The sequence below is a fragment of the Octodon degus genome, unplaced genomic scaffold, assembly GCF_000260255.1.
Source record: "Octodon degus isolate 3935 unplaced genomic scaffold, OctDeg1.0 scaffold00026, whole genome shotgun sequence".
NCBI lineage: Eukaryota > Metazoa > Chordata > Mammalia > Rodentia > Octodontidae > Octodon > Octodon degus.
This window is the reverse complement of record NW_004524602.1, coordinates 9,015,262-9,035,249: the sequence shown is the minus strand read 5'-3', so window position 1 is coordinate 9,035,249 and position 19,988 is coordinate 9,015,262. Positions and strand designations below refer to the sequence as shown.

The following is a 19,988-nucleotide window of genomic DNA, read 5'->3' as shown; positions in this document are numbered from 1 at the left end:
GGAAAAAATATTTAATCAAATCTTCATGAAAATGTGTTAGTTTCCAACTTCCTACAGTGAAAATGCATTACTGCTAATTACAGCATACTCCAGAAATACAATACTTCATATTTTCTCCACAAGACATTTCTGTGGCACGAATTACATGGAACAAGAAGATTTTCTAATCCTCTTGAACTTTACCTTTAATTTGACTGGAGAATTGGTTCAGGATCCGTGCCATCTCCTCCACCACAGGATGTAAGGAGGGTAAACATGGAGCTGACCAGAACTGGAATCAAATCCCAGCACCACCACTTCCTATGTGGGCCTGGGCACCTCTCTGACTTGTTTCTTTATCTGTAATGTGGATTTTTTAAAGTTATTAAAAAGATCCAAGATGTTTGTGAAGCATCTGCTACACACGACACGTAAGAGCCAGACATGGCTGTGTTGCTTGTTTAAAATTCAGTCGTCACCTCTGGAATGTAGCCCTGAATTCACGGGCAAACCCAGCCTGTCTTTCCCTTCTGCTTCAGTAGTCCTTTATCCTATCCCATTATTACACTGTGTTATAACTAATTGAAGATGTATCTGTCTTTCCTGTTCACTTTGACCCCCAGTAACTAGCACAGTGATATATATGCACAGTCACTATTGAACTGAGGTTAATTATAGGGATGCTTGCAAGTTCAGTGTGAGGGTGGGAATTTAAGTTCATCAGTCCTAGGAGAAAGGAAAAATACCTACTCCATGTTATGCCTAAGATGTTTGATATTCAGACAGACAGTGAAGTTAAACCCAAATGCATAAGTTGTAGGGTAATAATAAGCTTCTCTTCTGGAGGGTTAACAACCTAAGTTTGCAGACCAAAAATTAGAGAAATAGAAGGGCTGCAAGGACAGCTAACATTTTGGCCATAACCTTTTAAGTGTTTTTTGTTTTGTTTTGTTTTGTTTTTGTTTTTGTTTTTGTTTTTGCTCCGAATGCCCTCAGCGGTGGTTTGTCTGGCGGGAGTGTTGTGGGGATCAAACTACAGCAACCTGAGGCTGTCAGCTTTGTGGAAGCAGCCACTTAAAGAACTGAGCTACGGCCAGGCCCCCTGGCCATAGCCTTTTAAGGTCAGTGAAGACTCAGGACATAGGAGAACCTATACTGGAACATCAGGTAATTTAGTTGTGTCCCAAATTTTCTGATCAAGGAGATTATGGGGCGACAAAGCAATGTGATTGATGACGCAGAGTGTGCCTAAGGAGAGCCACTGGAAAGAAAACATTCTCTCAGGCTTTCACAGAGAGAAAATTGGTCAAGCAATGGCCATGACTCATCCACATGGCTGACACTGACAAAGGATCTGCACACTGCAGTACAGGGTTATAGGATAAATCCTGAGGGTACTTGACTGACCTTATCATATACAAGAGTTACATTTGTTGTTATACAGGTCTTGCTTTATCTTGGTCTTAACCATCCAGCAGAAAAGTATAAAAACGAGATATATAAAGTAAAGCCATATTAATATGCTGAGCTGTAAAAGGTTCAAGTCAACAACTTCTGTGGATAACCTACTGCTATTGTGGACTTCTGGACTGTGTTGGATTGTTTTGCTGAATTCATGCACCTATAGTATTTAGATGCCAATGAGATACCTATCTCTGACAGGACTAAACAAAAAAAGGGGATACAAAGGAAGGACCATTGTGTAACTATATACGCAGAATAGTTAGGATAGATATACAGCTACTTTCACTTAATTCAATGAGAAGAAAGATTTGTACTAATAGTGTTTGGACAGGATATTCTGTCTGCATCTTGTACTACGGATAACCGCTAAGAAGATAACAATGTACAATGTATTAATTATTGAAACTTTCCTATTAATCAGTTTTGAAACTGTCTCATTGATATTTGCTTCTCAATAAAATAAAATTTTAAGAAAAGGAAAAGGAAAGAGAGATGACCTATGCTTATCAGGGGCCAGTTTGAGACATAGCAAATCTGATAATGGAATTAATAGACATTACTCAGTCATCCAGTAGAGTAATATATAACTAATATGTCTATCTTTCAAAGCATTTTCATTGCATTATAGCATTCTAATAATCTTGTGATACTGCTAAGATAATGTGTTATCGTCCACTACCATTTGAGGTACAATGATATAGTTTGTGGGGTGGTAAGCTGATATTCCTGCTCCTTGTAGCTAATGGTGGTACAGCTCTTCCTTGTGGGGCCAACTGTCAGTTTCCCCTAAATTTCATGTTGACAGTCCCAGAAAGACCAACATTGCCTTTTCCAAAACCAAGACAAACTACCCTTTTCTCTTATGTCTCATTCCTCCCATCTCAGTCATCACTCTTTACCCCTTTCTTCTCCATTTTTCCTACCCTCTAAAGCCACCATTGTGTCTCATTTCCTCAGTAGGTAAACACAGTACTACCTGCAAAATGGCAAGCCACAGGCAGAAAAAGTCAACACAAGGTTTTGAAGACTAGTCACCTCTGTTAGTCTGTCCTGGCTGAGTATTTTCACTTCTGTAACTTCTCATATAAGCTTAAGTCTTCTTTTTTTTTTTTTTTTTTTTTTTTTTTTGTGGAACCAGGGATTGAACTCAGGTCCTTGCATTTGCCAGACAAGCGCTTATTCTCCTAAGCTATCTCCCCGGCAACCTTGAGTCTTCTGATTAGAATCAGCCTCTACCCCACAGCTGAACAATATAGTAAAAACATCTGTTCCCTCAGGTCCGATGGTTGCTGGTCTGGCTCTGCCTACCATGTGGTTTAGTCTGCCTAGGCCTGGGAGGGCTCTTTTCTCCATTTCTGATGTCACCCTCACTTGTCTGCCTCTTGTTTTCATCAGGTGTGGGCAACAGGCCTCAGTCTCTCATATAGTGACCAGCTGGCTCTGACTCAGCTCACCCTCTACCTGACAAATGGCCATCTGGACTGCAGCTTGAGCACCCTCGAAGTGCCCCGCTTTGTCCCAAAGAAAGAAACAAAACCAAAGCGCCATAGCGCCCTGTCGGTGCCGGTAAGTAGCAGCTAATTTGTGTCTGTTCCCATGTTTGGTGACACTCAGCTGCCATGTGCAGAGCTCTGTCTGCACGTAAGGCTCCTTACATTAGAGAAAAAAGAAAACCAGGCAGGTCACTGAACTGCTCTGAGGTGGGCTCGGGGATGTGAATGTCTTGGTCAGAGGAAAAAGGAGAGGGCATCCAGAAACATACCTGCTGCTTCAGTGACCAGCTCTTTCAGACAAACTCTGTATTTATACCCAATTTCATTTTTAAGCTTCAGACTTCTAGATCCAGAGTTCTGCAGGACTTCCCTGCTTAGATTCCTCAGGGTCAGGTTAAGACACCCCAGCCCCACGTGCACCCTGCACCAGACATGCTGATTCCAGCTGCTAAAATGCTTTGGCTCAGAGACCCCTATCCCACTGTGAATATACTGCCCCACTTTCTGATTTCGCTGTCTCGCGCTAGAGTTACAACAGCCACTTGTTAAGATTCCCTGCCTCTTATTTCTACGTAAGTCTAGACACATTCTTCAATCAAGGCAGCAAGGGAAAAAGCAAATCTAAGCATGTTGCTAAGCTACCTAGGATTTTTTAATGACCTTTAGGAAAATTCCCAGCTTGGTTAGCGAAGCCCTCAACACTGGCCCCATCACAAAGGTAGCTGTAACCAAGCTTAGCACCTGGGTAACAGAGGGTAGGACTCTATAGAAAAAGTCGGTTCTTGATAGAACAAGCTAAGTTGATCACAGAGAAAAAGAGTGGTAGTCAAGAGGACCTGAGTGATGGCCCTTGGTATAAGAGGGCAACCACAGTTGCCCTCATAGCTGCCCAAGGGTTGCTTCTGCCTTATACAACAGTGAGCCTTGTGTCCTTTTTGTAAATGAAGCACCATTTGAGATCCTAATATACTGAACAGATAAAAGAGGAATCCCAGTAGTTAATGGGACCCTACACTGGCATTCCAGGGATATTCTTTCAGAGCAGTGTCTCCTGACTGTCTGCTGAGCCCCCTCAGGTCTAGGAGATGCCTATGGATTTAAATAACCCACCTTGACTGCCCAGCGTCTCAAGGTTACCCTAGAGAACATGCCTGATGTTGTAGGTGCTCAAGCAGTCTCCTCCTTCTCCTCCTCAATGTAGGTGCCCTGTGAGGAACCAGCCAGGCCCCACCTCATGGGAACCCCTCAAACTGCTTATTAAGATAAGCAAGGTGGTAGTCTCAGCATTCTGGGAGGCTGGGGCAAGAGATTGCAAGTGTGAGCCCAGGCCCAGCATAGATGAGAGAGATGAGAAAACAGAGGAGAGAGAGGAGAGGAGAGGAGAGGAGAGGAGAGGAGAGGAGAGGAGAGGAGAGGACAGAACACAGATACAGGCACATTTGGACCAGAGAGGAGAAATAGTTCTCCCTTCATTAGGCCCTAGGATCTTGCTAAAAATTTCCCATGTCCAACCCCACCTATAGCCTCCATTTTCACTACAGGGACCTGCAGGATGCTAGGTTCAGTGCTAGGAGGAAAGACAGCATTAAAGCTTAAGCCCTTCTGACTGGCAAGCCTAACTCCATGCCATTTCTACAAGGAAGTCAGAAGACAAGTTAGTATTCCATGCAAGCCTTCCAAAGACAGTTTGCTGCGTTTAAGTGTGTAGTTTCAGAAAGCCATAAGTGGAAGTTGTACTTTGAATTAGAAGCACTCTCTCATTTTTCCCATCTTGCCTATAGGTTCCATTCCTAGCCACAGGCCACATAGAGGAATTCTCCCATAATCAAGGGAGTTAAGCACTTTCAGGAACTGCCTACACACAAGAGGGATGCATTATGATTTTCAGAACTTCAAATGACTCTACAATCACTGCAGAAAAGCTCTGCATGGTTTCTGGTGTAGAGATAAATTCAAAGTGCTCGGTTTTAAAGAGAAAAGTGACCGTCCTGATGCGGGGGCCGCTGTGCTCGTGCGTGGATGCCCTCGTGGGTGTGTGCTCACGTGGTGGGCTCTTTTTAAAGAGCAGCACGTACAGATGTGATTCGCAACCGAGCTGAAGCCTCCTGAACAAGTGTGAACAGGCTACGCTGCTGTCAGGTTTATGATCTGACAGTTGACAGCCCCTTTGAAGACTAGAGAAAAAGGAAGAGTAGAGATAAGACCGCTATGATAATGACGGTGCGCTTAGAACCGAGGTCCATAAAATGCGTCTGTCCCTTTAATAATGAGCTGTGCAGGGGAAAGCAGAGAACTGTTTGGACTCTTAGAAGAACTCAGAATTCTTCCACATCAGAAACAAGTGTCTAACAGGCTATTTAGACCCAGTTAGAATGGGCAACTGGACTTCTCACCCAGTCTCTCTCCTCCACAAAGAGCCACCTGATGGTGTAAATAAGGTCCAAGAAATCCCCAGACATGCAGGTTTTAGAAACAAAAAAGAAACAGCCTTTAAAATTTTTTAATTAAAAATAAAAAAATAACTTCTAATTGGGCCGGCTAGATAACAGAGTGGACTAAAGCACCTTCTTAGGCAGCCGCAAGCCGGGGTTCAATCCCTCCCCAATGCTACATGCCATGCTGGTCCCAACCCTGGGGCATGCTGAGACTTTGAATGAGACTAAGCGCAGTGGCGTTCGCCTGTAATCCCAGCACTTGAGAGGCTGACAGGAGGATCACTATCAGTCCAATCTACATAGTGAGCCCCTGTAGACCCTGTACTAAGTACATAAATAACTTTTAACTTACATTATATCAAAAATGGCATGAATTGTTGGCCTTTGCTATCTGTTTTCACCCCTTCCCTCATTTTCTAAACCTTGGAAACCCACACTTCATGAATGACCGAAAGGAAACATCTTCGCTAACATCTTAAGACAACCCAAGTTGTTTATATGCATTTTAACAGCACATGATCTGTAATGAATGATTAAGTAAAACCTTTTGTGTTAAATTATGATGTTAATAATGATTCTGTCTCCTGTAATTTATTACGAATTCTCAAATGCTTCGGGTTTGATTTTGATAGAATGCAACAACAACAGAGTTTATGTGATGGCTTTATTTTTAGAACTCCTCCTTTGAAGGCACACAGTTCCCCACTACTGCTGCTACTGTAATTATGCACAAAACCAATCACTCATTAGAGTTAGGATACATTATCTTCTAGACAGATGAAGCTAAATAAGCAACACATTAATAATTCAGAGAGCAGTTCATTATGCATGTGGATGCCTGCTTCGTAACTGAAATAAGAACCTCATCAGCCTCTGCCAACCCTTAAACAATAGTTCTGTGTTATTGCAGCCACATTCCAGTTTACGCTTGTTAAACTGCTACTTGGATTATTTTATCAAACATTCATTTATTTGTGGTCCCTTACTGCCGAGAACAGATTTTGGAAGCTCCTTTTTTTAAGTTAATGATTTGAGCAATGGGTGTTATTAATTCTCAGAATATTATAAACATGATTAATTTTCAGGCAGAGATTTATTACATAAGGATTTCAACTATGTCAACTGAAATGTATCACTGTCAAAACAAGTATCATGGCGAAAATGGAATATATTCCACACTTCAAGTGCTGGTGCTCAGAACTAAATCAATTTAAATTGTGGCTGAAGCAAAATTATATTCTCCAGTGAAAAGGAGTATTCAGAGCTTCCTTTATTTAGCTTGAAGCACTCTTGTTAGATTGTGATTTAGAAAGGTAGTTGAATAAGCCTACACTTCTTCTAGTAATGTTTTCTTCTGCTTTCCCTAGTTTTTATAAGGGAGAGCTAACTTCTGAAATTCTTATCATTCCAGATGTGACCAGTGGGAATTTGGAGTGAAGAGCACGAGGTTAGAGCCAGGAATCAGGAATTCTGGTTGTCTCTCTGGCCTCAGTCTCCTTATTTGTAAACTATGGGAGATGTAAATGACCCCCACGTCTCTCAAACAATTAGATTTTATGGGGCCCATAGATTTAGCTTCTGTTCTAAGTGTGACCGAGCGGCCTTCTGGGCTGGGCGGCCATCTGTGAGGAAGCACAGCCTTCCCTGCGAAGTTCTGGGCTTCTGCAGATGCTGGTAGGAAGGGGTCACTCTGTGCCGACAGGGCAATATGGTCCTCGCCAGCCATCGCTTTGGTTCTGTCAGTTAGTGCTCTCCCAGGAGCCAACTGGACACAGATTCAGCAGCTGTTTACTCAACACCTGTGTCTGCTGGGCACTCAGCTAGGCCCAGAGGGTGCACGGCCTCGCGCAGCAATGCGTTTATCCCAAGTTCATCAAAAGGCACATGTAGGACAGCAGGCAACTCTGCCATGTAAATTAATGTACTATATATTGAGCCTACTCAGGTACTTTATTAAGTGCTTTACATGAATTCTTTTAGTCTTTTTTGATATATGGACATTAGGCAGGTAATATTATGTTCATTTTTAGATAAGGAAACTAAGGTAAGAGATGTTAAAACAACTCATTAAAGATCACTCAGCGAACAAGTGGTAAGTCAAGGTTTAACTTGTCAGAGTTGAAAGCCTGTGTGTCTAACCTGTCATGCTCTAGTGGTGAGTCAGGGTCAGACTCCAAGAAACTTTGGCATATCTCTGAGGAAATCCAGCTAAGGCCTGCAGGAAACTTTTTCCAAAGGAGGATTCATGACCTGTGTGATACTTGTTTCCGGGTTCCCCGTCAGCCACTGGTTTCTCATCCATTCCAAGCTGCATCAAGAGTCAGTGGCACTGGGTGGGTTGAAGAAGTCTTGGATTTTAAGAGGGAAGATGAGTGGATGTAGCACACATTTCCTTTTTTTTTTTTTGGTGGAACCGGGGATTGAACACTGGCCCTTGCAGTTGCCAGGGAAGCACTTATTCTACTGAGCCGTCTCCTTCAGCCCCTGCATTTCCTAAAGAATGAGTACAGAAAGATAACATTAGGGCTGGGGAGATAGCTTGGTAGGACCACAGAGATAGCCTGGTAACATAAGCACTTGCCTGGCAAGCACAAGGTCCTGAGTTCAATCCCTGGTACAGAAAAAAAAAAAAAAAAAAAGAACAACAACAAATATAATAGGGCTGGCCAAATAGCTCAGTGGATTAAAGCACCTGCAAGCAGGCACAGGGGCCGGGGGTTCAATCCCCTGGTCTGCTGTGCTGGCCTTGCCCCCAGGACGCACCGAGATGGCAGTTGACTGGGCGTGGTGGTACAAGCCTGTAATCCCAGCTCTTAGGAGGCTGTAAACAGGCGGATCACTATGAATGGGATCCCGAACACCCTGTAGACCCTTCCCTAAAATATCAAAAATAAAAAAAAAAATTAAAAAAAGAAACTTCCTTTGGGCAGGGGAGATAGCTCAGTAGAATAAGCATTTGCCTGGCAAGTGCAGGGTCCTAAATTCAATCCCTGGTACTGCAAAAATAAATAAATAAAATAAAAGATAACATTACTTACACCATGGGCCATATGGAAAAGCCTGACTATATTTTTTTACAAATAAAAAGCTTGCACACTAAAATTATGCATGAAACATAAATTTCAGCTCATCTTCAAAGTCACATTGAATAGCAATCTGATTTAAGTTCTTGAAGTATGTAGTATATTTACATGGCTCCAAAGGTAGGACCTTTGAATGGATGACAAGTCCCTCTGATTGCCTACCCCACAAGATAGCTACCATGACCAGTGTCTGTTCATGCTTTCTTTTTCCTTTTTTTTTTTTCCCCAGTACTGGGGTTTGAACTCAGGACCCTGCGCTTGCCAGGCAAGATCTTATTTCACTAAGCTATCTCCCCAGCCCTGTGCATTCTTTCGAAGCATCTTTTTGCATAGCAAATAAATAAACACACACAAGATTCATCTTTGCTCTTCTATCCCAAATGCAGCCTATAATATATGCAGCACCTCTGAAACTTTTTCCTTGCCGAGTTTTCTATACCAGTTCGTTATAAACGTTATTGTTTCTTTGTAACAGCAACATATTCCGTTTTAGGTATATGCCATAATTTATTTACCCTTTCCTCTGTTGGCAGATTTTTTTGAGGTTTTTTCTATTACAACTATGTAAATTATGTTGATATATATATACATATATAAATTTATAAAAAATTTTATACACAATTTCACATTCCAAGATATGGAATTGTTGAATCAAAGGACACATGCATTTATAATTTCAATAAATTATTTCCAAATTGTGATTTTTGATTTGATCTTTGGCAAACCTAAATGAATTGTACAGCATCAAAAGTGGGTAGATTGCATAAAACAATCTTTCAATAATGGAGCCTTCTATTTATATAACCTATACTGGAAATTCATATGAATTTATTTTACCCATAGTAATCATAAGAAATATATAAAACAAGGATTATTACACCCATTTACAGAATAGGAAACTTAAGCAATGTTAAGTGAGATATCCAAAGTCATAAAGTTAGTATGTAGCAAATGTAATGTCTTTTGATTCAATTCTCCTATTGATAAAAAGGCTTATTGGTTGGTTGGTCAGTTTTTATTGTAAATAACTGAGTTGATTTGTGAAATTGTTGAGTTTAATAAGTGACCACTGCTAACACACACTGAGTGCTTATTTTGTCCCAGTCTCTGTTCTAAAGACTACCTGCTTATGCAGTTCTTGTGCCAGTACTCCTGTCACCTGTGCTAGGCTGGGTCAAAGACAACCAGAGATATTCAACAGGTTTCTTTTGTTTGCTTTTTAGAAACTGGAGTTGGCTAAGTTTTTCCAAAAGTAGTTGTCTTTTATTTGTTCATCTTTATTAGCAACATATTATTAAGATTATATTTTTTTATTTATTTTTTTTGCTCTGAATGCCTTCAGGGCAGGTTTGGCTGGCTTGAGTTGTGGGGATCGAACCACAGCAACCTGAGCCTGACTGCTTTGTTGAAGCAGCCACTTCAAGAACGGAGCTAAGGGGCAGGCTCCCCCCAGATTATATTTTATTAAGCACACATTCATTAGCAACACATTTAATAAGTACTTATTTTATGCCAAAAATTTCACCAAGCTTCAGAGTTAAAAAGGAGACACAGGCCTGGGGAGATATTTTGGTGGTCTAAGTGCCTGCCTGGCTAGTGTAAGGACATGGGTTTGATCCCATGTACTGCATGCCAGGCTGGCCCCAGAGCCCCAGGCATGATGGTGCATGCCTGTAATCCCAGTACTGGGGAGGCTGAGACAGGAGGATCACTATAAGTCTGAACTACATAGCAAGACCCTGTACCAAATAAATAAATAGATAGATAGATAGATAAATGATTTTTAAAATATTTTTAAAAAAAAGAAAAAGAAAGGCTGGAGAGATAGCTTAGTGGTCTAAGCACTTGCTTAGGTAAGTGCAGGGGCCAGGGTTCGATTCCTGGCACCACATGCCGCACCGACCCTGCTCCTGGGCGTGCTGAGCTGGAGATGCAGTCCAGGTGTGGCGGTGCACATCTGTAATTCCAGCACTAGAGAGGCAGAAAACAGGAAGATCACTATGAGTCCAAGCTGCATAGTGAGACCCTACACAAAAAAAAAAGAAAAAAAAGGAAACACAGAAATGATGCTGATATTAAAATAGATACAGGGCTGGGGATATAGCTCAGTGGCACAGCTCCTACCTGACAAGTGCAAGGTCCTGAGTTCAATTTCCAGTACAAAAAAAAAAAAAAAAGATACACAGGAAATACCACATGGCCTCCTGTAGGGGCTACTTAAATGCCAGGCACCAACCTGCTGTCTTGAATACCTCTCCCAGCAAATGAGACAGAGTGTGCAGAAAGCCTGTGTTCTGCTGGGAAGCAGTAGCAAACCGAGTGTGGAGAGTTGGGAAGGGAGGGAAAAGAAGAGGGTGGAGCTGGGCACCGAGCGAGTTTGGGGGTCCAACCATCAAGACAGGCTCCAGATTTCATCTTGAACACAAGGGAGGAGATGCTGAAGATTTCTGAGCAAGAAAAATGACACTGACCTATCCTGAATTTGAGAGAAGTGATTCATGTGGTGACAATGCTCAGAATCCCAGAAGAGGGTTCCAGCAGAGGAGGCACAACCTGAGAAGTTACCTTATCAGTCCAAAACGCTTTCAAAGAACCAGCATGAAAAAAAACAGTAGCTACGACGTACTAGCTTCCAGTGACAGTAGGCTTACTTGGTCATCAGAGGTCAGAGAAGTCTCAGATCATACAGATGATAAGTAACCTCGCCAGGTTTGAACCTCAGTCTTCCAGATTCCATGTACTTCTTTCATAGAATTTTGTTCACGCCTCCATCTCCAGCACTCCCAGGCAGTAAAGGTCTCGACTGTGATGGTGATGGGAATAGGAAGGAAGCAGCAACTCAGAGAGATACCAGATATCCTGAGTCGGCGTTCAGGTTCTTTATGCATCACAAGCTCAGGTCTGCATACTCCTCAGGCAGTATGTCCTTACTTGTCCAGATGTCACTTACTACTGGACAGTGAACTTTTTGGTTGTACTTTGAGCCCAAGATACCCAGCGCTGAGCAGGATCCTGCTATCATGGGCCTTCCTGCCCCTCTGGCTAACTGGGGCCTGAGTTTTGGGTTTAGTTCGTTTATCTACTATGGCAGCATAAGACAAGTTTAGAAGACAAAAATAACCTTGGAATTATCTCGTGAATTCATGGCAATTACCATGCAATTACATGCTCAGTAACCACAATGGAATTCCAGAGTATTTACAGTTCACTTCCATGTGCAAACGCTCAGACTTCTGGGTCTTCACTGAAAAGGCAGCAGAATGGCACAGCCTGGCACGGCAAGGCATACAGAGCTGGTGGCCATGACGCTTCGGACAGCCTGCTTGGCTGGCTCAGGGAGTTTCTCTTTGGGGTTTTTGTCACCTCTTCAGCAATTCCTGCTTAGCCCACCAGGGCTACACTGTCCTCTAGGGGGCAAATGGAGAGACTGTCCCGAGTTGGCATTCTTCGGGGATGGGGTGACTGTCTCCATGCTTCTGTAAAGCACCTGCTTCAATTTTAAAGCATACATACTGACAGGCAGCTCCTTGAGGTACTTTGCAAGAGTCTTTGAACCAGAGGGAAATGCTTTCCACCTAACCTTTTGTGTTTCTTCATTCTTTCTCTCGTTCATTAAACACTAAAGGCCTTTTCTGTGTAAGCACTGGGTTCAACCCAGAGATTCAGTAACTATGCAGTGCCTGCCTCCAGAATATTCTGTTACCCAAGAGAACAGCCAGGGCAACAACTCACCATTATCAGGACGCTAACAATATACAGCTATTAGATATGGAGGGGAGTGTGAGATTTTCTTTTGTTTAAAAAGAGAAAATAGGAGTGGCAGTAGACACACAAAGGTTGATTGATGGGTATTAAGTTACAGTTAGAGAGGAGCATGGGGTGCTACTTCATAGTAGGGTGATTAAACATAACAGCTATGTACTGTGCACTTAAAAAAAGCTAGAAGAAAGGATTATGACAGTTTTTACCACAAAATGATAAATGTTTGAGGAGATAATATGCTTAACCTGATTTAAACACTATGTGATATATACATATATTGAACATTACATGGTACCTGCTACTATGCACAACTTTTATGGTTTGTGTATGTTATGGTGTGTGTGTAGCTGTCCCCTCAAAGCCTCATGCAAATCATGGGGTGGGGACTTCTAGAGTTTGAGACTAACTCATAATCCACTGGGATTATGGGCCTTAGTACTGCTGGGATTATGGGTGTACCTTTCCCAGCCTGGGGCGATAGCTTGAATGTGATAGAAGACAGACTGACAGACTTTTTCTCTGTTGCCATTGTTGCTGTCACTTCTCCATTTTGCTCTTGCTCTTTGTTGCCGCCATGAATGGATGCTCTCTGCCCTGTGCTGCTCTGCCTGGGAGCCAGCCAAGTATGGACTGAAACCTCCAGTTAACTGCGAGCTAAATAAACATTCCTTCTTTCATTGTGGGTGTCAGGTATTTGTCCCAGCAATGAGAGAATAACTGAGAGAGTATATTAGATAAAAATAAAAATAGCTAAGCATGGTGGTGCACACCTGTCATCCTAGCACTTGGGAGGCGGAGGCAGGAAGATCACCATGAGTTTGAGACCAACCTGGGCTACATAGTGAGCGCAAGGCCAGCCTGAACTGCACAGGAAGATCCTGTTTCAAAAAATAAAAAAAATAGAAACAAATAGCTACAGATGGAAAAATGCTGATGGAGTACTGATTCAGATGCATTAGCCGACAGGAGCCTCACATTGCTATAGAGACCCTGCTTCTGTGTGGGGAGAGCAGCCTTGGCAATGGTACTGGTGATGGGACCCTCAGAGCGCTGATATAAAGGTAGAAAAAGACAGAGCATGTAGGGGAAGCAGTGCCACCAAATGTGACCATGATATGTGTGGGATACACGGTGTGTGGGGGGGGTATTCTTTGCTGGGCGCTCAGTCAACCCTAGTTCTCTGCATTATCGATGATGATGATGACGATGACGATGACGATGACAATGATGATGATGCCTACAGGTGACTGCAGATGAGTATCAGGGTCTTAGGATCCCCCACAACCAGCACCATCTCTGTGGTGGATTAGCAATAGGCCACCTGGTAATACCCAGCTGAACCAAAGCAGCGTGGCGCTGGATGTGGAAGGCCAACTTGAAGACTGTGGCCAACAGCATAGAAGGAGAACTGCAGGGGAAGATAGGGAGCTGCTGATCCTCCTGGAGAAGCTTGCTGCACTGGCTTTCCCGATATAAACGCAGCAGTTCTCATCGCTGGAGGAGCTCGGGATCTCACTGTCACTGAGGATGACTACGGTACTTTCTGGAGAGCTCTGGTCCTTACCTTGAGCACTGCTTCCTGGCTCCAGTGCAGAATCCTCAGCCTGCTGGCACACTTTCTAGCTTCCACTACTGGCCGGTGGGCCTGCCAGCACAGATCCTTGCTTGGTACAGACGTGTTGTGGGCTCGAAGCCTTCAGTGGGACTCATGTAGGACATGGCCATGAGCTCCTGGCCCTCGGCTGGATTCTTTGGGTCTCTGGTGTGTGGCCAGGTCTCTTTGACTCTTCTGCATTTGACTCTTTGGGTAAATATTATAATCTTATAAATTATGGGTCCTGTATTAAATCTATTCCTCTGTAAACCCTGACCACAACAATCTCATTTGCCTTCTTCTACTTCAAGTAAATGTGCTCGTCCAGAAACATGGTTTTCTAGCAACTGAGAGGCCCCAAAACCTGGGCCAGGAACCTTTATTTTCTATGTCCTTAAGGTAATCTTGGCCCTGTATGCAGTCCTTCAAATTTCCAGTTATCACTGGGGAAAAGCTGACCGATAAAAGCAAATGCCACATCTCACAAATGGCGTGCTACAAAACCGCCACAATCCAATACTTGACTCTGTACACATTAAATATTAAATGTTCTTAGAAAGGAAGGAAGTAAAATTCTTTGGGCCTTACTAGTCTCTTTGGGATAGCTTGAATTAATAGCATTTAAAGAACAGCAGTTTCCTAAAGAAAACTGTATCAAAATTGTAATATGGGCCACATCAAGGACATAGGCAGGTTTTGAGATGTGCTTCCAAAAAGTATAGTAGGGGAAAAGGGAGCAGTCTCTTTTATAGCAGAGAAACCTGTATAATTTTTGCTGAAGTGTCAAAAGCGATCCCAAACAGGTGGTAAAAGTTAACGTCATCAAGTCATGCATATTAGTATGACAGGATGTGTATCAGTCAGCTTTCTGTTTCTGTAACAAAATTCCTTGGATAATTAACTTAGGAGAAAAAAAAAAAAAGCAGTTTATGTAGTTGACAGTATTGGAGGCTCCAGAGCCGACTGAGTGGCCCTACTGCTGTGAGCCTCTGGTGGGGTGCCGGGTTGAAATAAAAGGGAGCATGAGATGGCTCAAAACTACTTACATCATGAGCCAGCAAGCGAAGCGGGGAAGAGATCAAATCCTCCAGCTCCCTTTTGCTGACCCCTCCCGATAACCTGAGGGCCTCCCCTGAGGCGCCCCCTGCTACTCTCCACTGCCTCCCGGCAGCACCACCTGGGGACCAAGCCTTTTAACACAGTCACATCTGGGGTCTCCAGTGCCCAAACTATAGCAGCATGGATCCTTGCAAGGAAGCTATAAAAAGTGCAGTTTACCTACATGTTCTTCCTCTCAAAAACATACCTCTCCAGTCAAATCATGAGAAAAACATAAGACCAATCCAAATCAAGGGACATTTCACAAAATACTTGGCCAGTATGCCTGAGAAGTTTCAAGTTTATCAAAAACAGGGAAGTCTGAGAAACTTCCACGGCCCAGAAGAACCTAGGGAAATGACAAAATATAATATGGTATTTTAAATGGAATATTGAAACATAAAGATGGGATTAGTGAAAAACCACTAAAATCCAAGTAACATATGAGCTTAATAGTAATGTGGTAGTTTGTTTTCTTAGTTATGATACATGTTCCATGGCAATGCTATGTGTTAGTAATAGGGCAACAAGGTGCTGGGGGTACAGGAACTTTGTATTATCTCTGCACCTGTTCTTTTTTTTTTTTTTTTTTTTGCGGTACCAGGGATTGAACTCAGGACCTTGTGCTCACCAGGCAAGGATTTATTCTACTGAGCTATCTCCCCAGCCTCTGCACCTGTTCTGTTAATCTGCAATTATTCTAAACTTAGAGGCTATTTAAATATTTTTTTGAGTAGTCTAACTCTCAGTGGGGGCCTTTTCAGTCACAGGAGACCAGCCGCTATGCAGTGATGACCACCCAGATGAAGCATACCAATCTCTCGCTGATTTTCCACCATGTTTTCCTCCAAATGTGTAAGGCACATGGCATTGGCTATGACCTTGAGGTAAGAGGGGTTGCAGTTCACCAAGGCTGGACCAAGCAAGCCTGTGGGTGACCTAGGTGGCTCATTATTTACTCCCCTTGCAATCAGATATTCTTTAAAAGACGAGAATTCTCAAATGAAGACTGGGCGCTTCTTGAAAAGGGCAGAAAGTCATTTCCACAGGGAGCAGCCCCTGGTCTTTAGAAGTCAGTTCAAACCTCAAACTTGCACAACCAGCTTGTAGAGAAAACCCCTGCTACTCTCCAGACTTAGTGGGTATTGTAAAGACCAGCTCTTGACCCTGAGGCATAGCCTGAGTCCACCCAAAGCTGTTTATCAATGAACATTCTGTGATAGCCTGCATAGACTTCTGGAGTACCAAATGCATGGCTTAAACAACAGAAGGCTATTTTCTTAAAGCTCTGGAAGCTGGAAGTCCAAGACACTGGCAAATTTGGTTCCTAGTAAGAACCTACTTCCTGGCTTCTGGATAGCAGCCTTCCTGTAGATGTGCACATGTGCGCGCGCATGTACACACACACACACACACACACACACACACACACATATACTGGGTGGAAGTGGAGGAGGGTTTGTGTTTTTTTTGAGAGAGGGTCTCACCATATAGGCCAGGCTGGCCTTGAATTCACAGCAATCCTCTTGCCTCAGGCTCCCAAGTGCTCAGACTACAGGCATGCACCACTACACTGGCCTCTTATGCCTCTTTTAAAAGTACATCAGGTATAGAGAGTGAAGTTTCTACATTTATGACCTCATTTAATCTTAATCATCTCCTTAAAGGCCCTGTCTTGAAGAAAAATTTGTACGAACAGTGTTTGTGGACAGGTTATCATGCCTGCATCTTACACTATAAATACCCACTACAAAGACAACAATATGCAATGTATTAATTATTGAAGCTGTCCTATTAATTGGTCTTAAAACTGTCTCATTGCTACTTATTTCTCAATAAAATTTATTAAAAAATGAAGACCACAAAAAATTAAAAATAAATAAATAAAAAGAGTAGGTAGTAAATTTTATGTTATTGCTAACATTGTATTTATCAATTTAACATGTTTCACTCTTTCTTTCACTGATGAACTTTATTTTTAATTTTTCCCCAGTAGAAAACTAAAAAAAAAAAGTAAATAAAAAAAATAAAGGCCCTATCTCCTGCACAGTCATGTAGAAGTTTCAGGGCAACATGAGCCAGTCCATAGCACTGTATATAATAATTGCTTTTAGGAAGGATTTCTGGTTTAAAATACAGTGTAACTTTTTTAAACCATACCTGCACAGTTGCTTCATATTGCTATATCTGGATGGGTACAACTGTGATGACTGTCTTTGTCCCTAAACTGTGATGACTGTCTTTGTTCCCCGTTTTGTGCCTACAGACTCCTGTTCCTCTGGAGAAACTCTTTACCTGTTTTTTTACTCTGACACAGATTTTGAAATCTCTCACACTCAGAGCTGTTCTTCTTGTGGAAGATCAAATCCCACATCATATCAAACATATTAAATTCACCTCCCATATTAAATACAGTATAATGTATATATAATGATATAATAATTGGGCAGTAGTCAGATGATTAAATGGTTGATTTGTAGAGATTCAACCCAATGTCTTTTAGATTTTTCTATTGGAAAACAAATACAATTTTCAGGAGTGAAATATTTTTATAGGCCCTTGTACAGCATACAGACCTTAAATATGGGACCAACTGTGAACAGAATGGCCTATCTGACGCTTGGCAATCCCCAACAAGCTGCCAGGGCACTGTCAGGGTGCAATAAGGCCCTCTGGTTGGATTGATTCATGCTGGTTGCAAACACATATAATGGAACTCATATTGCCTTGCAAATTACATTAAATTTGATAAAATACAGAAAGAAAGAAAAAGCCAGATTGAACTGATTTACCTGAAATTAATTGTTGCATCTGCTGCACACAATCCCTTTGGAATTAGTTCATAGCCCCAAACTGATTAGAGTGAAACACTCTCACATGCCACAAGGTGGCTAAATCTAACTGTAGCTTTATCGGTGTCTATTTCATTTCATCCTAAAATATCAAAGCAGAACAAATGCTTCAAATAGGCATATATGTCAGGGAAAATCTCCTGTCCCCCCAAAAAATATGCTGTCATTTTCCATTATCTGAAATTTTTTCTAGAGATGTTTTCTTGAGCTAAAGGCCTTATACTTGTACTCTTGGGAAAAGTAAAGTATTCAACTCAGTCATTTACATTTTCTCTTGAGTTGATCCCATCCATTTCTAGTAAAAGATTTTAGTAGGAAAAACATTGTAATAGCCCAAGGGGAGCAGCTTGGTGGTGCCGAGGGAGGGCTCCAAGTTACGGTCAGGGATCTCAACAAGAAGAGCTACAGAACTGACAAAGGGACACGAAAGGCTTAGCCAGGAGCATCTATGTACTTACCTGCAGGTCCCCTGTGTTAAACCATTTATAGAAAGTGAAAGACGAAACAGAGGGGGAGAGAGAAATATGGATATAGATTGATGGCATCAGAAAAGCAGAATAAGAGAAGCAGAGAAAGGAGAGAATAAAATTCAGAAACTAAAAGAATCCATTAAAAGCACAAAGGATCACTGGAAAACAAAAGAGCAAAGGAGAGCAGTGGGGGTGAGGAATCTTAAGAATCTGAGGTAAAAGGGAGTCATTTGACAGGAAGGAAATTTTAGAAATTCTCTGGCAGTGTCCTTGGTATATTTTACTGCAATGGGTTCTCAGGTTCTTTGAGCCCAAGACCCATCCCTGGTGGCACCATCCACTTCCTCTCTTCACAGATTTTTCTTAAGGGGTAAGGCAGGTGAGAAAGCTGCATTTACAGAGCACCTACTGTGTGCTGGCTCCTGAGCTGAGCACTTCACTTCTCTGTCTTGTTTATTCTTCATGCTTATGTGTCAGAGGGCATTATTTCTACCATATTACAGTGAGGATTTTCCCAAGGTTACATAGCCAGGCTTATTCTGGAACTGATATTTGAACTCTGAGTTTCCCACAAAGTCAAACATGTTTTTTTCTCTCACACCAATGCATCCACTAGGTGCCCTTTCCTCCTAAGGACTACTTCCGAAATATGATTACCGACCCAAGAACCTCAGTGCCTCTTACATGTTCTTGAGCTGGAGAAGCACTGACTTCTCCTCACAGCCCTGTGACTATCTCAACCAACAAAGCCATACGTGTTTAATAGCCAGCTTCCCTAAAACATCATGGTCCTTTAGGGCTGTTCTGAGGCTAACGAGAAAATCACTCCCCTAAGTTCCAGTGTGCCCTCTGCTACCTGTTCTCTTAGTTCAATTTAACATGGATGATTTTTCCAGAAACAGAAGGCCACGTTAGCAGTATTATCACTGTTGATGCTACCAGAAGAAGAATCATCTGGTGTCTTTATTCTTTAACATTATTTTTTCTTCCATTATTATCACAAAATTTCAAGTGATATTTCTTGTCCGAAGTGTTGGGGAAAGGAAAATCAGAACACCGTTTGGGTTTATTTTCTTGACGAATATCGGGGGGGAAAAAGTGTTACTGAGTTTGTAAGCAACTCGGTGGGTCTCATCCTGGTATTTCTGTAATACTACAGAACACCCCCACTGGTTTCCTAATGAAACGAAGTTGTAATGAAAGCCATATGGAGAAAGGCGTAGTGTTTACTGCCTGCAACAGTGCGGGGCAAAGCTGGGCTCACACACAGACAGGCAGTGTGCCACTACCCCAGATAGCGTCACACCTGCCAGCAATCATTTCCTTGGGCCAGGGCGTTGCCATGGAGGGAAGCATCAGGGCTGCTCATAAATATTCTGGTTCACCTCCTTCCAGGCACAGAACAGAATTACACTTCCTCAGCTCTCCCTCTAGACTTAGGCACGGCTGTATAACTTGTTCTGGCCAGTGAAATACGAGCAGAGGTGAGCTCTCTCCTTTCTACAAAGATTGACCTTTAAGGACTGCCGTATCTTTTCCCTTGTCCCAGAAAATCAGGGGCACCACTGAGACTGAGTCCCTGTGTTGGATCAGACCTTCATCCTGGTCCCTGGGGATATCAACAGCAATCACAGGCCCATGTCAATCCACTGGGGGGAGGGTGGCCAAGAGCAACAGAAAGAGCTGCAGTATTATAAACAACCAAGAACTGGCATTTTTAAAAATTAGAAATGATGGGCTGGTGAGATGGCTCAGTGG

General features: G+C 42.5%; 1 protein-coding gene across 1 annotated transcript in view; it reads left to right on the top strand.

Moving 5' to 3' along the window:
• Nucleotides 1–19,988, top strand: part of Iqch (IQ motif containing H) — a 218,911-nt gene that overhangs the window by 184,162 nt on the left and 14,761 nt on the right. Inside the window, exons 17-18 of the mRNA XM_023712572.1 lie at nucleotides 2,839–3,009; nucleotides 15,673–15,795. Coding sequence (XP_023568340.1) covers nucleotides 2,839–3,009; nucleotides 15,673–15,795 — 294 coding nt within the window. The remainder of the gene's footprint in view (nucleotides 1–2,838; nucleotides 3,010–15,672; nucleotides 15,796–19,988) is intronic.